Source organism: Salvelinus fontinalis, chromosome 20 (assembly GCF_029448725.1).
Source record: "Salvelinus fontinalis isolate EN_2023a chromosome 20, ASM2944872v1, whole genome shotgun sequence".
Taxonomy (NCBI): domain Eukaryota; kingdom Metazoa; phylum Chordata; class Actinopteri; order Salmoniformes; family Salmonidae; genus Salvelinus; species Salvelinus fontinalis.
In genome coordinates this window covers 23,332,515-23,355,725 of record NC_074684.1, presented here as the reverse complement: position 1 = coordinate 23,355,725, position 23,211 = coordinate 23,332,515, and the positions used below count along the sequence as shown (strand labels likewise).

General features: G+C 44.0%; 1 protein-coding gene across 1 annotated transcript in view; it reads right to left on the bottom strand.

Moving 5' to 3' along the window:
- The window catches only part of LOC129817534 (mitogen-activated protein kinase kinase kinase 5-like), a 55,009-nt gene that overhangs the window by 3,674 nt on the left and 28,124 nt on the right, over positions 1 to 23,211 (bottom strand). The window contains exons 7-25 of the mRNA XM_055872904.1: positions 22,123 to 22,293; positions 21,365 to 21,477; positions 20,160 to 20,319; positions 19,756 to 19,909; positions 17,742 to 17,849; positions 17,484 to 17,536; positions 16,714 to 16,809; positions 16,286 to 16,367; positions 15,533 to 15,666; positions 12,828 to 12,955; positions 12,417 to 12,553; positions 11,801 to 11,906; positions 8,920 to 9,077; positions 2,813 to 2,990; positions 2,634 to 2,654; positions 2,229 to 2,406; positions 1,685 to 1,853; positions 1,260 to 1,451; positions 276 to 381 (exon numbers count right to left, since the gene is read on the bottom strand). Of these exons, the coding sequence (XP_055728879.1) occupies positions 276 to 381; positions 1,260 to 1,451; positions 1,685 to 1,853; positions 2,229 to 2,406; positions 2,634 to 2,654; positions 2,813 to 2,990; positions 8,920 to 9,077; positions 11,801 to 11,906; positions 12,417 to 12,553; positions 12,828 to 12,955; positions 15,533 to 15,666; positions 16,286 to 16,367; positions 16,714 to 16,809; positions 17,484 to 17,536; positions 17,742 to 17,849; positions 19,756 to 19,909; positions 20,160 to 20,319; positions 21,365 to 21,477; positions 22,123 to 22,293 (2,444 nt within the window). The remainder of the gene's footprint in view (positions 1 to 275; positions 382 to 1,259; positions 1,452 to 1,684; positions 1,854 to 2,228; positions 2,407 to 2,633; positions 2,655 to 2,812; positions 2,991 to 8,919; positions 9,078 to 11,800; positions 11,907 to 12,416; positions 12,554 to 12,827; positions 12,956 to 15,532; positions 15,667 to 16,285; positions 16,368 to 16,713; positions 16,810 to 17,483; positions 17,537 to 17,741; positions 17,850 to 19,755; positions 19,910 to 20,159; positions 20,320 to 21,364; positions 21,478 to 22,122; positions 22,294 to 23,211) is intronic.

Genomic DNA, 23,211 nt, shown 5'->3' with positions numbered 1-23,211 from the left:
CATCTTTACAGCAATAAAGATCACTCTATACCTACAATAATCTTTAAATGCAATTGTTATAATGACATCTGACTGGTAGACACATATTCTTGTTAAATGCCCCATATACATAGTATCTAGTGCATTTCTGTATCCAAGGTTACACATCTATGTTATGATTAGATTGGGGCTCTGTTCAAAGTCATACTCTTATGTTTACCTGGCAATCAGTGTCCTGGGCCCTAGGGTGCATAAAATGTCATTTAAAACTCTGAGGCTGGAGGCACAGCTATTACCTGGCACCAGGATGGTGATGGCAGTCTGCACCGCTTTACGGATGATATTGTCCAGGGCGAACATCCAGTGGGGCTTGATGTTGTGGTTTCGTAGTACTTTGTTTACCTGACGACGCATTGGTCAGTCAGACAGAGAGACCAGAGAGACCAGAGAGACAGAGACAGAGACAGACAGACAGACAGACAGACACACACACACACACACACACACACACCATTAATAAACAGCTACACATGTACTACGGACATGTATGCATCCACATCTACCAGTATCCACACATTCATGGAAAGGAAAACAGGCTTGACTCCAGCGGGTGTCTCTTTACATTGCGTGTGGTGGTTGCAGATGTCTGAGATATCCCCCTATATAATGAGTCTATGGAAACAGCATTTCTCAGAAAAAAAGAGAGACAGCCATTTATAAAAAGCCATGCATTCTGGAAAATCCAAGTGTGAAAAACAAGTTTGTGTTGTGGAATTGATAGTAGTCTTTCGCAGACAATGTACCCTATAGACCAGAGCTGGTTTCATATGTATCCACTAGGGGGAATCAGAGCTCAGTATTGACTGAGGCAGCTACAACCTCTGCCTCCCACAGGCTACACTAGCTACAGGCTAGTGTCATTTCATTTGCATAATTGTATTTGTGAGGCAGAGGACAGAATCAACCTCTTTAAATTATGTGCTTTAAGCTGACACATTTCCCTTCTATTACCCATTCTTAAAGGTCAAAAGTGTTTCACAGTCAATTGTCTGAACTGTTTGTTTAAACAATGGCAGCATGGTGACATAATTCAGCTGTGAACAGTTTACGAAACCTCCTTGAATCATACCTAAATGTCTCCAGAGCCTTTGGTCTATACAAGGACAATTTAAATTCCAACCCATTCACAGTGGACAAATAGACAATGGGATATTTTAATTATCATAGGCTATGTAATGCTTATAGAGAGACCTACTAATAGGTGAAGAAAGGGCACTTACTGCATCCTGGAACCCAAATAGCACCACTTGTAGTTGGCTAATGGCTGTGCTGTCAAAGTCTAGCTCCAGTTTGAGCTGGGAGAGGGTGTTGGCTATGATCTTCCTGTCCGCCATGCGCACAAAGTCCCCCAGACTGACCACCAGGGTGGAGATATGCTGATGTCTCAACTTAGTGTCCGATGTCTCAGAACCCTGCACAGACAGGGGAGAGAAGGATGGAGAGAGGGGTGATGAGAGGAGGGTGAAGATAAGGGGTTTGTTTTACCCTGAGAAAGCCCCTCATCTAGCATGGTCCCAGATCTGTTTGTGCTGTCTTGCCAACTCCTATGATCATTGTCATGCCGCGTGACATACCAGGGAAAAAAACAGAACTGGGCCCAGGCTACCCCTCACCCTGTCCACTACTAGACTAGATGCTTACTGACCTGTTTGAGAGCCTCCATGAGGTTGGACACCACCTTGTCTCTGTCCTCAGTGAGGATGCAGTGCAGAGTGGCCCTCCTCTCGCTGTCCTTCCTCAGCATGAAGAAGCCAGAGTCCTTCTCATCAGGAGACGGAGGAGCACTGTGGTCCTCAAAGTTCTCCACTGGGATACTGGTGGGGAACACAGGTTAGATTAAAGAGACCTCAGGTTTAAAAAAATTATATTTATACAGGAGAACAACAAAGTTCCAAATATTACATGACATTCTTTGGCATCGTGGTATAAATGGGATAAATGACTCCGCTCTGTACATTATCTGGAACTAATGTACTCCGTAGATGATACCTACATTGTCCATTATTTCCAGATAATGTACAGAGTCAGTGTTTATCTCTTTCCTCCAGATTTTTGCATTGCTTTTTGTCAGATGAATTGAGATGGCAGAGGTGCAGTGTTAGTGTGTTTTTATGATCTCAAACACAAAATGCTGGAGTGAAAATGTTAGCTTCACAAATACATATGGTGCTGACTGTATGTTGTGTTACCTGAGGAACAGGGAGCGGGTTGCTTTGACGTCCCGATCACTGTAACACTTGGCGCTGGGCTTGAAGCTGAAGGGGTTGGTGTTGAGGTCGTTCTCAGGGGAGACGGAGCCGTACTCGCTGCTGCTGCTGGTGTCTTCCACCACCACAGGCACTGGCAGAGAGATGCTGCGCAGGTACTCTTGAGGGCACAGAGACAGGTATAGGCAGGAGGGCACAGTTACACCACTGTTACACAAAGAAAACCAGAGCTTTCTGGTTCTTTTACATCACAGTACTACTTCTGTGAATGAATCATCTCAGAGTAGGGTAGTCAACATGATAATTGGTTTAGCCTAATGTTGTTAGGCTCAGACTCAGTGTACTCTAAAGAGGAAGCAGCACAGAAAGGCGCTCAAATTAACTCACCTGAACCTCCGGGTGTCAGAGCTGAGGAGAAAGACAGAGATTTTTTTATTCCATGATATGAATTGTGCAGAAACAACAAAAAATTATCTAAAACACAAAGTATCTAATAGCAATTGTCTTTCTACTCAGATATATCTATATTATACTAACTACTTCACTGATTAACCGGTCCTAGCTACCTGTAAAGCCGCTCTTGCCCCTCTTCTTGCGGCTGGTGACGGTGAGAAACTCATCAGTGAGCAGGTGCAGGGCGGTGGCCCTCTGGTCGGGGTCGGGTTCAAAGCAGCGTAGGATAAAGGCCTTGGCCTCCATTGACATGGAATCTGGGATCTCAGGATGGATCTTGAACATGCCAACCTGTAGCCAAGATAAAACAGCACAGTAATGCTAGATCCAAGGGCCTAACCTGCAGCCAAGATGAAACCCAGCCATTTTAGAAACAAGGGCCTAACCTGTAGTCAAGTCAAAACAACAAGTCAAGTGACCTAGCCAAATCACCTAGCCAAGTCATGCTAAAGCTAAGAGCATACAGTACAAAGGGGACCTCAGAGAAGGCAGTCAGTCAGAGGAGAGTTGGCTTGATTGAGGTGACATTAGTTAGTGGGTAAACTGATCTCTTGTAACCCATATCTCTGTGGCACAGTAACACTATGCAGGTGAGCTCATGCCCTCATAGTACAGGAGGTCAAGTTGACAGTGAAGGACAAAATGCAGCAACTCCAGGCAAGAAGCTCGTCTGACGATAGGCACTACAAATTCCAAACATTGCTTCCGAATGTAGGCTTGAGATTAGGAATGTAATGCCCCTCCCAGTCGAGACCTTCCAAAGTGGTACAGAAAAGTTTATGTGAGGATTGTTGCCAAATGCGTTCTCATCTGTACAACAAGCCATTGCATAGTAAAAGCATTGACCAGTGATGAATCTGCACTTTAAATCACACAGGATGAGACAGACAGAATAGCTGCTGAAAGTCTTCTAAAAGATGGCTACATGTGTTGCATTAGAGATCTATACAACCTGCTACAAAACAGTGGTTTAAAAGCACTGCAAAATACACAGCAATTTACTACTGTAATTCATGGACATTTCTGTCATTCTGTCCTGCATTCAACATGATCTCCATCACACTCCGCAGACCACCCAGTTGAATCACTAGCACTAGTGTTTAATGGACAACATATGTCCAGTCTGTGTAATATTGCTGATGAGGGAAACACTTAACATTTCCACTTCAGATTTATACAAGTGGAAAAAGCTTGAGGAGGGCTCATCAGCGGAACAGAGACTTAAAACAACACAAAGGATAGACTGTATTACACAGTCTATATCCAGGTACTAGGTCTAATCTCACAGTTGGATAAGTATGTAATCCAATCACACTTATTTTTTTAGCTAATAACCACAAAAAGTTGAGCTTTTTTCCCTTACAAACACAGTGCTGACAGCATGCTATGTTTGGGATAGTACTGTCCTGGTGATTCAACCATGGAGGAATGTGCCTGGAGGCGTGTAAGGACAGCCATCTGTCATGATCACTGCTGTGTATATTCCCCCCTAAGCCGACATTGCGACGGCTCTCAATGAACTACACTGGACTTTGTTTCCAAACTGGCAACCGCATATCCAGAGGCCGCATTTATTGTAGCTGGGGACATTAATAAAGGAAATCTGAGGAAAACGCTACCGAAATTTGATCAACACTTCTGTGCTACTTGCACATCAAACACTCTGGATCATTGCTACTCTCCCTTCCAGGATGGCTAAAAGGCCCTCCCTCCCTTAAACAGGAAGTACCCATGGTAAGGACTGTTCAATGTTGGTCTGACCAATCGGAATCTATGCTTCAATATTGTTTTGATTCCATGGAATGGGAAATGTCCCGGGTCCCCTCCGATAATAGTATTGACGTATACACTGACTAGGTGACTGAGTTCATCAAGAAATGCATAAAGGATGTTGTTCCAACTGTGACGATTAGAACTTTTCCAAACCAAAAACCGTGGATAGATGGCAGCATGAAATTGGGAACCGCTGCATTTAACAACGGCAAGGTGATTGGGAACATGGACGAGTACAAACAGACCAGCTCTGACCTCCGTAAGGCAATCAATGAGGCAAAATGACAGTACATGGAGTCGCAATTCAATGGCTCAGACACAGATGTATGTGGCAGGGATTCCAGATAATCAAGGATTATAAAGGGAAAGCCAGCCAAGTTGTGAACACCTTCTTCGCCCGCTTCGAGGAAAACACTGAGCTGGAGACATGGGCCACTGCTGTTCACGAGGACTGTGAGCTCTCGTTCTCTGTGGCCAATGTGAGTAAGACATTTAAGTGTGTTAACCCTCGCAAGGCTGCCGGCCCAGATGGCATTCCAAGCCGGGTCCTCAGAGCTGGTGCAGACCAGCTGGCTGGAATGTATAAGGACATGTTCAATCTCTCCCTATCCCAGTCTGCTGTCCCCACTTGCTTCAAGATGTCCACCATTGTTCCTGTACCCAAGAAAGTGAAGGTAACTGAACTAAATGACTATCGCCCCGTAGCACTCATTTCTGTCATCATGAAGTGTTTTGAGAGGGTAGTTAAGGATCATGTCACCTCCAATTTATCCAACACCTTAGGCCCACTATACTTTGCATACCGCCCCAACAGATCCAAGGATGACGCAATCACCATCACACTGCCCTATCCCACCTGGACAAGAGGAATACCTATGTAAGAATGCTGTTAATCGACTACAGCTCAGACTTCAACACCATAGTGCTATCCAAGCTAATCATTAAGCTTGGGGCCCTGGGTCTAAACCCCGCCCTGTGCAACTGGGTCCTGGACTTCCTGACGGGCCAACCACAGGTGGTGAAGTTATGCAACAACACCTCCGCCACTCTGATCCTCAACATGGGGGTGCGTGCTCAGCCCCCTCCTGTACTCCCTATTCACCCAGAACTGCATGGCCATGCATTCTCAAACTCAATCATCAAGATGGCTGACGACACAACAGTGGTAGGCCTGATTACCAACAACGACAAGACAGCCTACAGGGAGGAGGTGAGAGCCCTGGCAGAGTGGTGCCAGGAAAATAACCTCTCCCTCAACATCAACAAAATGAAGGAGCTGATCGTGGACTTCAGGAGACAGCAGAGAGAGCACACCCCATCCACAGGGCCACCAAGTTCCTCGGCATGCACATCACTGACGACCTGAAATGGTCCCTTCACACAGACAGTGTGGTGAAGAAAGCGCAACAGCGCCTCTTCAATCGAAGGAGGCTGAAGAAATTTGGCTTTGTCCCTAAGACCAAGCCAAATTTCTACAGATGCACCTTAGAGAACATTGTGTCGGGCTGTATCACCGCCTGGTACGGCAATTGCATCATCCACAACCGCAGGGCTCTCCAGAGGGTGATGCAGACAGCCTAACGCTCACCGGGGGCACACTGCCTGCCCCCCAGGACATCTACAGCAACTGGTGTCACAGGAAGGCCAAGAAGATCATCAATGACCTCAGTCACCCGAGCCACGGCCCGCTCACCCCGCAACCATCTAGAAGGCGGAGACAGTACAGGTGCATCAAAACTGGGACGGAGAGACTGAAAAACATTGTTCATCTCCAGGCCATCAGACTGTACCCTGCCCTGAACCTTAGTCACTGTTACTAGTCAGCTACCACCTGGTACTTTACCCTGCATCTTAGAGAATGCTGCCCTATGTACACTACCGTTCAAAAGTTTTGGGTCACTTAGAAATGTCCTTGTTTATGAAAGAAAAGCACAATGAATCATGATTCACCATCTGGCAGTCCCGACGGGTGAATCTGGATTTGGCGGATGCCAGGAGATCGCTACCTGCTCCAATACAGAGTGCCAACTGTAAAGTTTGGTGGAGGAGGAATAATGGTCTGGGGCTGTTTTTCATGGATTGGGCTAGGCCCCTTAGTTCCAGTGAAGGGAAATCTTAACCCTAAAGCATACAATGACATTCTAGATGATTCTGTGCTTCCAACTTTGTGGCAACAGTCTGGGGAAGCACCGAATCATCTAGAATGTCATTCCTGTTTCAGCATGACAACGCCCCCGTGCACAAACGAGGTCCATACAGAAATGGTTTGTCGAGGTCAGTGTGGAAGAAACCCCATCGAACACCTTTAGGATGAATTGGAACGCTGACTGCAAGCCAGGCCTAATTGCCTGGCTATATACAGTGGGGCAAAAAAGTATTTAGTCAGCCACCAATTGTGCAAGTTCTCCCACTTAAAAAGATGAGAGAGGCCTGTAATTTTCATCATAGGTACACTTCAACTATGACAGACAAAATGAGGGGGAAAAAATCCAGAAAATCACATTTTCTGGATTTTTAATGAATTTTTAATGAATTTGTAATGAATTGTTAATGAATTTTTTATTAATTTTTAATGAATTTATTTGCAAATTATGGTGGAAAATAAGTATTTGGTCACCTACAAACAACCAAGATTTCTGGCTCTCACAGACCTGTAACTTCTTCTTTAAGAGGCTCCTCTGTCCTCCACTCGTTACCTATATTAATGGCACCTGTTTGAACTTGTTATCAGTATAAAAGACACCTGTCCACAACCTCAAACAGTCACACTCCAAACTCCACTATGGCCAAGACCAAAGAGCTGTCAAAGGACACCAGAAACAAAATTGTAGACCTGCACCAGGCTGGGAAGACTGAATCTGCAATAGGTAAGCAGCTTGGTTTGAAGAAATCAACTGTGGGAGCAATTATTAGGAAATGGAAGACATACAAGACCACTGATAATCTCCCTCGATCTGGGGCTCCACGCAAGATCTCACCCCGTGGGGTCAAAATGATCACAAGAACGGTGAGCAAAAATCCTAGAACCACACGGGGGGACCTAGGTGAATGACCTGCAGAGAGCTGGGACCAAAGTAACAAAGCCTACCATCAGTAACACACTACGCCACCAGGGACTCAAATCCTGCAGTGCCAGACGTGTCCCCCTGCTTAAGCCAGTACATGTCAAGGCCTGTCTGAAGTTTTCTAGAGAGCATTTGGATGATCCAGAAGAAGATTGGGAAAATGTCATATGGTCAGATGAAACCAAAATATAACTTTTTGGTAAAAACTCAACTCGTCGTGTTTGGAGGACAAAGAATGCTGAGTTGCATCCAAAGAACACCATACCTACTGTGAAGCATGGTTGTGGAAACATCATGCTTTGGGGCTGTTTTCTGCAAAGGGACCAGGACGACTGATCCGTGTAAAGGAAAGAATGAATGGGGCCATGTATCGTGAGATTTTGAGTGAAAACCTCCTTCCATCAGCAAGGGCATTGAAGATGAAACGTGGCTGGGTCTTTCAGCATGACAATGATCCCAAACACACCGCCCGGGCAATGAAGGAGTGGCTTCGTAAGAAGCATTTCAAGGTCCTGGAGTGGCCTAGCCAGTCTCCAGATCTCAACCCCATAGAAAATCTTTGGAGGGAGTTGAAAGTCCATGTTGCCCAGCAACAGCCCCAAAACAGCACTGCTCTAGAACAGATCTGCATGGAGGAATGGGCCAAAATACCAGCAACTGTGTGTGAAAACCTTGTGAAGACTTACAGAAAACGTTTGACCTCTGTCATTGCCAACAAAGGGTATATAACAAAGTATTGAGATAAACTTTTGTTATTGACCAAATACTTATTTTCCACCATAATTTGAAAATAAATTCATTAAAAATCCTACAATGTGATTTTCTGGATTTTTTTTCTCATTTTGTCTGTCATAGTTGAAGTGTACCTATGATGAAAATTACAGACCTCTCTCATCTTTTTAAGTGGGAGAACTTGCACAATTGGTGGCTGAATAAATACTTTTTTGCCCCACTGTATATACACTGTATATTTATATTCCGGACTCTGATATTGCTCATTCTGATATTTTTTTATTTCTTTATTAATATTTCGGGGATTTTTGTGTATTGTTTTGTATTGCTAGGTATTACTGCACTGTTAGAGCTAAAAACATAAGCATTTCGCTGCACCTGCGATAACATCTGCAACATCTGTGTACGCGACCAATACAATGTGATTTTATTTGATCTATTTCTGTATCTGACATCACTACGGAGATAAATAAGTCAGCAGAACCATATATCACAATGAACAACAGAATGAGGGGGAACTCATCATTCAAAGCCATCATTTTGATAGAGATACTACTACATTTTAAGCCAGCCAGACAAAAACACCATTCACCAATGGAAAGTGAACTAAGGTCAATAAACTGAATTTTAGTTGACCTCTGAACTCTGACCTTGAACATGGCGGCCTGTGGTTCGCCCAGCTCGTAGAAGGGTGGTTTCCCAGTGGCCATCTCAATGATGGTGCAGCCAAGAGACCAGATGTCCGCAGGCTTGCCGTATCCTCGAGGGCCTTTATCTATGATCTCAGGGGCCATGTACTGTAGTGTCCCTGCAAAATAACAACACACCAAACAGACAGGAAATTATACAAATATCATAGCTACTAGTTACAAGTTGCATTTGTAAAATGTGCATATCAGTGCTGATACAAGCAAATCAGGTTTTCAAGTTTAAATTTTAATGCAATAATCAATGACAATGCAATAATTAAAAAAACACACGAGAGATAAGAAGAAATAGGAACACAAAAAGTAAGAAAGTAAGCATACTATATATAGGGTCAGTTCCAATACCATATTTACAATGTGCAGGGATACTGGCAGGATGGAGGTAAAAATGTATAGGGGTAAGGTGACTTTAGGGAGGTTGAACTCTAGGTAGGGCTGCAAAATTCCTGAAAATTCAATAAATTCCCTGGTTTTCCAGAAATCCTGGTTTAATTAAAGTTCAAGGATTTTGCAACCTTAGCTCTAGGACTAAGTTTAATTCTGTGCATGTGAAATTCTGCTAAATGCTAGCCTGTTTCAGTAGTATAGCCTAATCAACAAAGAAGAACTACATATTGTAACCCTGGATGAAGTGAGTCTATTTAGGTCTAATTATAGCCTACTGTAAGTGGAGCTTCAATAGAGCTTTTAAAAAGGTAAGCTAAGTGCTATGGTGAAACTGGGAGAGACACATTGACGCACAACTTAAACAGGAGAAACTGACTGTACTGGATGGTTTCAAGATGCGAAGGTGCATCTCTATGCTCCAAAAAGATGGTCTTACCAAATGGGTCAAGCTGTGCTATCATTGGCTGCCACAATGTCAACGCTGGCATAACCCTGGCACCCCGACATGACCACTCTGAATATCAACGGCAGGCTATTCTGAGATACGTCATTTACAGGATGATGAGCTAAAACAAGATAAATCCTCAAACACACAACACAAATAGTTTCTTAGAGATTAAATCTCAGCAGAACTATAATTGTAAATAGTGAGTGGGATCACTGTTTGGGTTGAGAGTTCAGCCCATTTTCAAACAACCTGTTCCATCAAGGCATTTTGACAATGTAGGGAGAGGAAGCTCAGTGGTTATACAGACCCATACACACCAGTTGTTATAAACCCAGTCAGGCAGACCAGTACATACCAGTTGTTATAAACCCAGTCAGGTAGACCAGTACATACCAGTGGTTATAAACCCAGTCAGGCAGACCAGTACATACCAGTGGTTATAAACCCAGTCAGGCAGACCAGTACATACCAGTTGTTATAAACCCAGTCAGGTAGACCAGTACATACCAGTTGTTATAAACCCAGTCAGGTAGACCAGTACATACCAGTTGTTATTAACCCAGTCAGGCAGACCAGTACATACCAGTTGTTATAAACCCAGTCAGGTAGACCAGTACATACCAGTGGTTATAAACCCAGTCAGGCAGACCAGTACATACCTGTCACGTTCCTGACCTGTTTCCTCTTGTTTTGTATGTGTTTATTGGTCAGGGCGTGAGCTGGGTGGGCATTTCTATGTGTTGTGTTTCTATGTTGGGTTAAAGGGTTAATTGACCTTGTATGGCTCTCAATCAGAGACAGGCGTTTTCGTTTTCCTCTGATTGAGAGACATACATAGGGAGGTTGTTTCTCACTGTTTGTTTGTGGGTGATTGTCGCTGTGTCTATGTCGATGTTCTATGTTGCATGTATGCACTAGTTCATTCGTAGCTTCACGTTCGTCAGTTTTGTTATTTTGTTAGTTTGTTAAAGTGTTTCGTTTCATGTTCATCTTCGTAGAGAAATAAAAGAAGATGGCTTATTTTCCACATGCTGCGCCTTGGTCCTCACTCTCTACCTTTGACGGTCGTGACAATACCAGTTGTTATAAACCCAGTCAGGCAGACCAGTACATACCAGTTGTTATAAACCCAGTCAGGCAGACCAGTACATACCAGTTGTTATTAACCCAGTCAGGCAGACCAGTACATACCAGTGGTTATAAACCCAGTCAGGCAAACCAGTACATACCAGTTGTTATAAACCCAGTCAGGCAGACCAGTACATACCAGTTGTTATAAACCCAGTCAGGCAGACCAGTACATACCAGTGGTTATAAACCCAGTCAGGCAGACCAGTACATACCAGTGGTTATTAACCCAGTCAGGTAGACCAGTACATACCAGTGGTTATTAACCCAGTCAGGTAGACCAGTACATACCAGTTGTTATTAACCCAGTCAGGCAGACCAGTACATACCAGTGGTTATAAACCCAGTCAGGTAGACCAGTACATACCAGTTGTTATAAACCCAGTCAGGCAGACCAGTACATACCAGTTGTTATAAACCCAGTCAGGCAGACCAGTACATACCAGTTGTTATAAACCCAGTCAGGTAGACCAGTACATACCAGTTGTTATTAACCCAGTCAGGCAGACCAGTACATACCAGTGGTTATAAACCCAGTCAGGTAGACCAGTACATACCAGTTGTTATAAACCCAGTCAGGCAGACCAGTACATACCAGTTGTTATTAACCCAGTCAGGCAGACCAGTACATACCAGTGGTTATAAACCCAGTCAGGCAGACCAGTACTTACCAGTTGTTATAAACCCAGTCAGGCAGACCAGTACATACCAGTGGTTATAAACCCAGTCAGGTAGACCAGTACATACCAGTTGTTATAAACCCAGTCAGGCAGACCAGTACATACCAGTTGTTATTAACCCAGTCAGGCAGACCAGTACATACCAGTGGTTATAAACCCAGTCAGGCAGACCAGTACATACCAGTGAAGGTCTCAGTCCAGGGGTTGATCCCAGCCAGCCTTTTAGAGGTTCCAAAGTCAGATATCTTCAGAACTCCGCTATATGTGTTTATAAGCACATTATCACCCTGTGGATATAAAGACAACCAAGAGGATTATAAAAGAGCTCCATTCCAAGTCATCTCCATTCCTTAGACGTAACCCAATGACTATGATAACAGCCTGGTAATCTAAGGTATTTCCTAGAAGGCAATCAGCAACAGTTGTTACAGTGGGCTATATTCACACTTGACGTAAATGGCTGATAAGGTCATTTGATGAGACACTATTGTTAAATGAGGCAGAATTTAGAGGCCTATCTTGTCCTGGGTATGTGAGAAAGAGTATGCTAACCTAAATTAATGTTTCTATTTTGGGATGGGAGTGTGGTCAGAGTGTTTTATTATTTATGACTGAGATTGAGTTATGTCACGTCATGTTATCATCCTACCGGAAGGTTAAGGGGATGTCATCATACTAGAGCCAGGCGCCACTTACAAATCAAATAATTTCTGTACCACCGACATGAATGTGGCGTTCCTACTGGCTAGGCGCATACTGCACATTGGCCAAAGGCTTTGAAATAGACCAGGCATCACCTTGATGTCTCTGTGAGCAATTTGGTTGTCATGGAGGTATTTGAGTCCCTCCAGGATCTGTCTGGTGTAGAAGCCGATGGTGGGTTCGTTGTTCTTCAGAGGGCCCCATTTAGACCTCAGCAGAGCAGACAGGCTTCCTGGAGGCAAACCAGAGGACAAAGTCGAATATATATCAATACATTCTGGTTTACTATCAGCAGGACGGTAGTGTATTCAATCAGTAAGCCAGGCTACCTATTACATAAATCAGACAAGATATGTGTTTTTATTTGTTTCTAGGTGTAGTGGAGGAAATGTAGTCGCTTCTTGTTGTCTTTCACTAAGTAAAGATGCAACATAGGCTTATAAGACATGGTTGGGCATTGACTAGATCATTTTATCTTTCTAATGCTGCACGGATAGCCCTCTTACCTCCGGGAACCTGCTCCATGAAGATCTTGATAAAACCATTCTCGCTGATGGAGCCCAAGTACTGCACAATGTTCTTGTGCTTCAGATGTTTGTGAAGGGCAATCTCCTCATGGAGGGGCTGAGAGTACCTTGGACAGAACATCCGCTGTTACATCTCCCAGGAGAAAGGGCAGGATATTCTCTCTCTCGCACGCACGCACGCGCGCGCACACACACACACACACACACACACACACACACACACACACACACACACACACACACACACACACACACACACACACACACACACACACACACACACACACACACACACACACACACACACAGGTCATTTCAAACTAAAGAGGACGAAGACACTTTACTGAGAAATAAATGTTCAAACTTCACACCATAAATAATAAGAATAGATACATTCTCCCTCTATTCTACTGAATCAGACACTTATTAGATCGTTTTTCCCCCCTGAGAGGATACTTCAGAGCTCCTTCTTAATGATTAATAATAATTCTTGACACATTTGAGTTAGCCCATGAGAGCCCTCTAATGACTTGTGATGTGATGAGTGGAACAACGCGTGACAGAGGAATCTTCTGGGCTGATTGGGCTCTGAAGGAGTCCCATAATAAGCCAGGAGTAGTTGGAACAATGAGTAGACCAGAGATGGTGGTGGAAGGCAGTGCAACGCAAGGCAAGGAAGTGGAGTGGAGTGCTTGGTACACTAGTTGCTAGGCGACCATTTCCCCCCTATTCTTTTCATTGCCAAGTCACTCGATCAGGTTTATAGTATATATACAGTGCTGCTTGAAAGTATGTGAACCCTACAGTGCTGATCATTATTTTGCTATAAAATATTAAAATAAATATATAAAATCCTTATCTAAACCTCAATTCATAATAAAGACATTCCAAGTAAATTATATATTTCCATTGTTTATTTAACAAAAGTGGTTTATTTAACTCAGATTTGATGTGTGCAAAAATATGTGACCCCCTTCAGTCAATAGCTTGTGGCACCTCCATTAGCAGTGATAACTTGGAGTAAACGTCTCCTATAGCCAGTAATCAGTCTCTGACATCTGTTTTGAGGGATTTTTGCCCACTCCTCCTTAAAGAACTCAGCCAATTGAGTGAGGTTTGAGGGGTGTCTGGCATGAACTGCCCGCTTCAGGTCCTGCGACACCATCTCGATTGGATTTAGGTCAGGACTTTAACTTGGTCGATCCAAAACATACATTTTCTTTCTCCGGAGTCATTCTTTGGTAGATTTGCTTGAATGCTTTGGATCGTCGTCTTGCTGGAAGACCCATTTCCGTCCCAGCTTTAGCTCCTTGACTGATGGCCTGACGTCCTGTTCAAGAATCTCCTGGTAAACCTCAGAATTCATGGTTCCCTTAATGATGTGAAGTCATCCAGGTCCAGAGGAAAAGCAGCCCCAGATCTTGACATTCCCACCACCATGCTTGACTGTTGGGATAAGGTTATTTTGGTGGTAGGCAGTGTTGTGTTTTTGCCAAACACAGTGGTGTTGATTGTGACCAAAAAGGTCCATTTTGGACTCATCGGTCCAGAGAATGAACTCCCAGAAACCTTCAGGTTTGTCCAGGTGGTCTCTGGCAAAGTAAGTTTTTGAGAGCAGAGGCTTCTTCCTACAGTAGCAACCCTCCCATGAATGGCATTTATATTCAGTGTTCGTCTTATTGTTGAAGCATGCACAGTCACCTGAGATGCAGCAAGGGAGGTCTGCAAATCTCGGCTTTTACCGGATTTATTATTGTTTTTGTGGCTCTTGGGGATATTTTGGAAGAGCGTCCACTTCTAGGCTGAGTTGCTGTCATGTTAAATGCTCTCCATTTGTAAATGATTTGCCTCACAATGGACTGATGGAGCTAAAATCTTTTTTAGATGATTTTATAGCCTTTCCCAGACTGATGTGCTCTCACTACCCTTGTCCTGATACCCTCTGAGATCTCCTTTCCTCTGCGCATGGTGTGCTTTGTGTTGACCTGGATGGGTAACACCAAACTGACCAGGTTTCTTATCTCTATTTATCAGAGTCCCGCACAAACTCTTTCCTAACAATCTCTCCTTTGATTGGTTCATTTGGTACACAATTATTTATTTACCCACCTGATTCCACTTACCTACTTGATTTAACCAATGGAACTTGGGGTTCACTTATTTTTGCACCTGCACTAATTCCTTTTTAATTTTGTTTTCCTACTACACGCATGATTTCCTCTACACCAACTTATGGTATTGGCAAATATAAACCTGTTATGTCAGATCAAAAAGACTGGTTCTGATTAGATGAAGATTTCATGGTAAAAACAAAAAAATCTGTAATTGCACAAGGGGTTCACATACTTTCAAGCCGCACTGTATAACACTGGTGTTCCAAGGAAAGGACACACCACAGGAGATCAGGTCTAGCACAGAGCTAACACAGTGGACGGCTCAAACGACTGCTTTGGCGCCCCTTCGATCTGCCAATCAAATGACCACCCTCAGGAAACCACTTCAGTTGTTATGCTCTGAATTACCACTCACTCACTTTACATAACGACACGGGGACCTTTTGCTAAACAGCCTTCCATTAGCAAAGTGCGTGATAAAAAGACAGTGAAAGTGTCATGGATGGGAGAATGGTAGAAGCTGATTGGTAGGGTCTTTTTGGAGAAAGTCTAGTTTACATGTTCTCTTACCTGCTGTCTCTCTCCGGTATCTCCTTGATGGCCAGCCGCACCTGGTTGCTAAGGTCCCGGCCGGCGTACACCACTCCAAACGTCCCTTTTCCCAGAACCACCCTCTCTCCGTGCTCATTATACTCATAGTCGTACTGAAGAGTCAAGCACAGGAGGACATTATGTTAAAGATGACATTTTGTTGCACGTTAACTTCAAGGATCATTACAATCTAGAGTTATAACAGGAATATATAGGTACATCTAAGAACAGGTGAGCTGTAAAGTGACAGTTGTGGCTGGGTACTAACTGATAGAAACAAAGGGAAATGTGAGCTTTGCAAGGTGTGATCCAGATCAAACAGTGTTCAAAAAACTATTGGGGCATCTGATCTGGGCCATGCTAGTGTTTGACAGGAAGAGGCTGTGTCATTGTTTTGGGTAATTATTCACAGGTAATTGTTTTGTCGCACAACTGGGAGAACAGGTGAATAGAGGGACAGTTGCTTTTCATACAGTACACTCTGTTGGTTTCCATTGCATGAACAGCGTGACCCACTTTCACACTGTAGGAAGTTGTCTCTAAACATTTCAACACTTTACATGACCTGTATCTGCTTTTATATAGATTTTGAAAAACAATCGGAGAGACTGTTTCTGCTGAATACATCCTAGCTCTTGTATACATATACTGTACATCAGGTAATCCTGTTGGAAATAACATAGAAATAAAAGAATGTGGCTAGAAAAGGAGTATCCCTCTCTCCTCCTTCACCTCTAGGGCGTCAATGTCACACTCCCCCTCTTCCGGGCCTTTCCATGCTTCCTCTGCAATGCTGTTGACCAGATCACAGAACCTGCAACACACAGAGCAGTCACATCTGTCCCGTTCCACATTTGAGATTATATACTCAATTTACACCCACACTAACACCATATAACCTTCACCGCACTTAAAAATATGTCACAAGAGCAGTTGTGAAATAACACAGAGCCCAGACAAGCACCCTTTCACACACTCACAAACCCCCATCACACCAGCACTGACTCACTGAATCACACTGTGGAGCTATTGAGACTGGCTAACTGTGCTTTGGTTCTTCTTCGTGAGAGTCACACGTTTCTACAGTACAGACACTCCCTTGGAGAACAGCTCATATGCTTGTGAGATGGCGCAATCACGTCACAGAGGGACAGGCAGACCTTTTGCAGTGCATCTCTGTGCAGAAGTAGATCTGAAAGTCCTCTGAGTTGTGCAGCACATACAGGAAGGCACTGCGCTCGTCAAACTTGGAAATACTGAGGAAGAGGAGTTGACAGTTATAGAAGAGACGACAGGTGAATTCACATGACATCTATAGAACACTGGCATAGACTGGATGTCTGGGTGTAGCCAGAAACTTCTGAGAAATCATTCTAGTAGTATCTAAGTGCAGAAGCTTTTTCTTTTCACCAAAGCTGCAAGTCTCTTACAATCTAACAATGTTCTTCATTCAATCACATACAACAAGTTACAGTAACTCTGAACATTCATTCCCACACACACATACACACGGTTGAGTCTCCACCAGTGTTCAGCTGAGCGAACAGGGATTTTAAGCCAGTTAACTAAGGCCAGGGCTGAGCGGAGTGGACCAGAGCAGAGAATTCAGCCCACCATGGCACACTGCTGCAGCCAAGGGAACTGCCATTGTCTCCTAGTACACTGGAGGGCGAGTGGGCACAAAAAAAATATACGCTCCCTAGCAACATCTCACAGAGGCCCTCTGAAGTGGGAGATCAGTTGGAGGCGGAAAGAGGGAGAGGCATTGAGGGACCATCTCTGACTAATATTGCCTTGGGATCCAGGTGGCCACATTATAATCTGTTATGTTGTTGGCATAAGTTACAGAGGAGAGTAGAGTAGAGAGCAGTCTTTATTGCCCATACATTACAATGAGTGTGTAGAACAGGACAGCTGTGAGATCACCAACCTGACACCCCGTACTGACATGGCCCTGAAGTTCCACTCATGGACCCCCCTGTGCTGTTAGAACGATCAGAAAAACATGAACGTCAGTACCTCTGGTAACTGATTAAAATGTGTCAGGGCAGAGAGAGACAGAGACAGAGAGAGACGGACATATAGACAGACAGGCAGGGCTGTACTCCAGGGCTGTACTTCTTTTCTGAGACACAAAGCAAAGACACAAGGCAGTTGTCACACACTCTTCCTGTGGTCAGTAACTTACCTTGTCATCAGGGGAAACATGCCAGATGGAGACAGTGTTCTCCTCTACATCGTTGTTTATGGACAAGTACGAAGGCAGATAGACTTTAGTGGGCTCCAATATCAACACCTGGAAAAAAGGACAACCAATAGGACATCAAGACATTTCACAATAAAGCAGAGAAAATAAAGAGTGTAGGACAACTGCCCCAGCTGGTACCACTGTTATGATTGATGTAGAGTACCAGTCAAAAGTTTGGACACACCTACTCATTCAAGGGGTTTTCTTTATTTTTTACTATTTTCTACATTGTAGAATAATAGTGAAGATAGTGAAGTTGGTCCCGTGTGGCTCAGTTGGTAGAGCATGGCGCTTGCAACGCCAGGGTTGTGGGTTCAATTCCCACGGGGGGACCAGGGTGAATATGTATGAACTTTCCAATTTGTAAGTCGCTCTGGATAAGAGCGTCTGCTAAATGACTTAAATGTAAATGTAAAAAACTATGAAATAACATATATGGAATCATGCAGTAACCAAAAAAGTGTCAAACAAATCAAAATATATTTTTTATTTCAGGTTCTTCAAAGTAGCCACCCTTTGCCTTGATGACAGCTTTGCACACTCTTGGCATTCTCTCAACCAGCTTCATGAGGAGTGCCTTTCCAACAGTCTTGAAGGAGTTCCCACATAGGCTGAGCACTTGTTGGCTGCTTTTCCTTCACTATGTGGTCCAACTCATTCCAAACCATCTCAATTGGGTTGAGGTTGGGTGATTGTGGAGGCCAGGTCATCTGATGCAGCACTCCATCACTCTCCTGGGTCAAATAGCCCTTACACAGGCTGGAGGTGTGTTCGGGTCATTGTCATGTTGAAAAACAAATGATAGTCCCACTAAGCACAAACCAGATGGGATGGCGTATCACTGCAGAATGCAGTGGGAGCCATGCTGGTTAAGTGTGCCTTGAATTCAAAATAAATCACTGACAATGTCACCAGCAGAGCACCCACACACCATCACATCTCCTCCTCCATGCTTCACGGTGGGAACCACACATGCGGAGATCATCCATTCACCTACTCTGCGTCTCACAAAGACACGGCAGGTGAAACCAAAAATCTCAGATTTGGAGTGATCAGACCAAAGGACAGATTTCCACCGATCTAATGTCCATTGATCGTGTTTCTTGGCCCAAGCATGTCTCTTCTTCTTATTGGTGTCCTTTAGTAGTTGTTTCTTTGCAGAAATTTGACCACGAAGGCCTGATTCACACAGTCTCCTCTGAACAGTTGATGTTGAGATGTGTCTGTTACTTGAACTCTGTGAAGCATTTTTTTGGGCTGCAATTGGAGGTGCAGTTGACTCTAATGAACTTATCCTCTGCAGCAGAGGTAACTCTGGGTCTTCCTTTCCTGTGGCGGTCCTCATGAGAGACAGTTTCATCATAGAGCTTCATGGTTTTTGCGACTGCACTTGACGAAACTTTCAAAGTTCTTGACATTTTCCGGACTGACGGACCTTTATGTCTTAAAGTAATGATGGACTGTTGTTTCTCTTTGCTCATTCGAGCTCTTCTTGACATAATATGGACTTTGTCTTTTACCAAATAGGGCTATCTTCTGTATATCACTCCTACCTTCTCACAACACAACTGATTGGCTCAAATGCATTAAGAAGGAAAGAAATTCCACAAATGAACAAGGCACACCTGTTAATTGAAATGCATTCCAGGTGACTAACTCATGAAGCTGGTTGAGAGAAATCAAAGAGTGTGCAAAGCTGTCATCAAGGCAAAGGGTGGCTACTTTGAAGAATCTCAAATATAAAATATATTTTTATTTGTTTAACAATTCTTTGGTTACTTCATGATTCCTTATGTGTTATTTCATAGTTTTGATGTCTTCACTATTATTCTACAAAATAAAGAAAAACCCTGGAGTGACTATTTACTGGGACTGTATATGTCTAATTGTCAAGGTCAAGTCTAAACAGTGAAGAATCCCAGGAAGGAAGGCAAAGAGAGCATGGGACACATACTGGGAAGCGGACAGACGAGACGTCTTTCTTTGTGGCCTCCACCAGGAAGTCCATCCAGAAGTCCACCAGTTCCTGTTTGGGTGGCGGCTGCTCCACAGAGGGCTTTTTGAAGTGCTGGTAAATCAGGATGGTCTCCACAAGAGAGCGCAGATACCTGGGTTGCAGTCAACACAGACGATAGCTTAAAAGAAATGTAAAAGGCCTTTGACTGCAGGAAAAGAAAAGGCAGTTAAACAGAGCCAAATAAGTTTGAATAGATTGTTTAAATCTTGAGCACCAAAAGAAAATAGGCCACTGACTGACTACGAAAGAAGAAAGCACAATTAAATTGTGCAAAATAGTTTGAAATAAGTTCACTGTATGTTGAGCTTTAAATGTAAAAAATAAATAACACCCTCGCTCACCAGACAGGGGCCTTCAATTTGAAGAGTTTCTCGGAGGCCTGTATGACCCTGGTGTTGTCACAGGCCAGGATGCTAGCCCCCAGGAAGAAACCCACATCCCAGTAGCTCTGCAGCTTGTCCAGGCTGCCCTTCTTCCCCAGTAGGCTGCTCAGCTTCACTCCTGGAGAGAACAACAAGGTCAGGTCAGGGACATATTATAACATTGGAGGCTGCTGAGGTGAAGACGACTTATAATAATGGCTGGAACGGAGCAAATGGATTGGCATCAAACACAAATAAATCATGTATTTGATACCATTCCAGATATTCTGCTCAAGCCCTTACCACGAGCCCGTCCTCCCCAATTAAGGTGCCACCGACCTTCTGTGTATTATTATAATATAAAAGAAAGATACTCCACACTGTTGAATCCTTCCGTTTTATTGTGCAACGTTTCGAGATACTATGTCCTATTTTGACCTATTTTGTGTTCTTTTTATACCATGTGTTATTTAAACAATATGGCCAGAGGAGGTGTGGTATATGGCCAATATACCATGGCTAAGGGCTGTTCTTGTGCACAACGCAATACAGAGTGCCTGGACACATCCCTTAGCCGTGGTATATTGGCCATATACCACAAACCCCTGATGTCATACCCGTTGTATACGGTCTGATATACCACGGCTGTCAGCCAATCAGCCAGCAGGGCTTGAACCACCCAGTTTATAATTCTTCACAGAGATCAGATTCTTAGTGAAGGAGAACACAATGGGATGTACTGCACAGCAGGGGTTTGGGAATAGGCTGGGCACTGTAGAGCTTACTCTTATGTCAAGCATTTCACCTGAAATGTAGATTGGAGAATCTTAGTACCCACTTAACATGCAAAGTAGTTACTTGCCATGTTGCTACTAAATTGCAGAGCGATAATGGAGCATGGTTGTTATTTTTGGCCTTGCTGAGAGAAGCTGCCACTACATGTCCTGCTCAGGCAGCCCAGGACAGGGCAGAGTAGAGAAGAGAAGGGAGGGGGCAGGGACTTGGAGGGGGCCCATGGTTGATTCCCAGGATTGTCTGTCCTGTTTCTCACATTCCTGTGCTACCTTCTGAGCCTCAGATTTCACAGCAAACACAGGGGATTGGGAGCCAAACAGCACAAAACGCAGGCAGCTCAAGGCAAAACATTAGATATCAAGGAGAATAAAGTGTAAGTCAATACTCACCGACTTTGCGGAGCTCGAAGGAGGCGTCAAACTGGTGTCCCGCTGCCAGGAGTAGAACGGCGTAGTTGATGCCAGAGTGTAGTGTCGGCTCAGACTCAAACCCCTTCTTAAACCTGAGAGGAACGACAGAGAAGCTAACTTAGAATCACCAAAATTACACACTATGCTTCATTTTTAAATCAGACATAATGTTCCTACAGTAATTGCTGATGTGTCCTTAGTGAGAACTCCTTAGTGAGAACTTTTCATCTCCCTAGTTTTGTAAAAAGCATCCAAAAACAATTACAGCCTTATTTTGCAGGGTCCACAGAGGAACCACTTGCACAAAGCTTGGCACTCGCAGATAAAAAAAAACCTCATTTACTTAATGAGCAATCTGTTCCACTGAAGGAATGAGTGTGAATAACATGAGAAGGCTCTCCAAAGACATTGTCTGGGTTGGAACAGAGGACAAGATTGCCCGATGGGGAGTTATTCTAATGAGATGCCATAAATCGTCTCGATGCGAGACCATTCCAGGAAGATCGCAATTATCTTCACATTATCATTGGTGGTGGTGCCGTTTCAAATCAGCTTCTGCCAGACCTTGCAGCCTCTCTGCTCCATGTCAGATGACATAGATGTTCATTATCTGTAGTTGAGAGGTGGTCTTTGCTACTCTGGCTAGTGAGGAGTGAGAGGGGAGTGAGAGGTAATGACTCTCATCAGCAGCCAGGCTCTCACCAGTGTGTGTGCGTGTGTGTGTGTGCAGCTCTCACCAGGCCGTGCCACTGTCCCTGCTGTCTTTGTCAGCGAAGTGGGACTCCAGGAACATGTCCTTGTAGATGCGTCCCACCAGGCAGTAGATGTCTGAGGCCACCTGGTTGTCAGCCTTCACCAGGGGCAGCATGATGTCCAGGGCCTTCTGACGGTCCCCCGGGAGGTTCCTCCTGAAAACAGCAGAGGGAAGACCCAATGGTCAGAGACAGACACGATGTGAGTTCCAAATTGTATCCTATTTCCTTGTGCACTACTTGTATAGGGAATGGGGTGCCATCAATCGGGCAAGGATAGTGCATCAAGGTAGGACGTTCAAATTGCCATGGGGCTCCCGGTGGCACGGCAGTCTAAGGCACTACATTTCAGTGCTAGAGGCGTCACTACAGACCCTGGTTCGATTCCAGGCTGTATCACAACTGGCTGTGATTGGGAGTCCCATAGGGCGGCGCACAATTGGCCTAGCGTTGTCCGGGTTAGGGTTTGGCCGGGGTATGCTGTCATTGTAAATAAGAATTTGTTCTTAACTGACTTGCCTAGATAAATAAAGGTTAAATAAAAAAAAATGTCCTAACTTAAAATTATGCCTTCTCCAAGGTATGCCCTACCTTCATTTGGAAGATTTTGAGTCAGCATCCAATGTAGGCCTATCACTGATTTTACAATATATGCCTATTAACTTCGCCTCTACCTCTCTGGATGATTCCTTCGCCAGGTAGGATATCCCATGACACCTTGCGAAGCAGGTAAAACTCCCAAATTCCGGCAACAACTAATGGCGGACGGAAGTCACCTCTTCATAGAACATTTTCCAGAAGAAAGAGGAATAACTTTGTGGAATGTGAGTATTACGTTTATTTAATAACAAAATTATGTTAAAATGTTCAACAAATTACTTTGATATGCATTTTCAATTCAATAATTTGGACATACAATGCTGAGTTTGCTCTCATCAGTCCGCTAGTCAAGCTAGCTAGCTAGCTAACGATTGGCACGATCTAGTGAGCTAGCATTCATACAAATGTGTTTATCAGCTGTTTAGCTAGAGGAAAAGCTGAACTAACCAATTTTAATTGTAATTTCAGACGTGC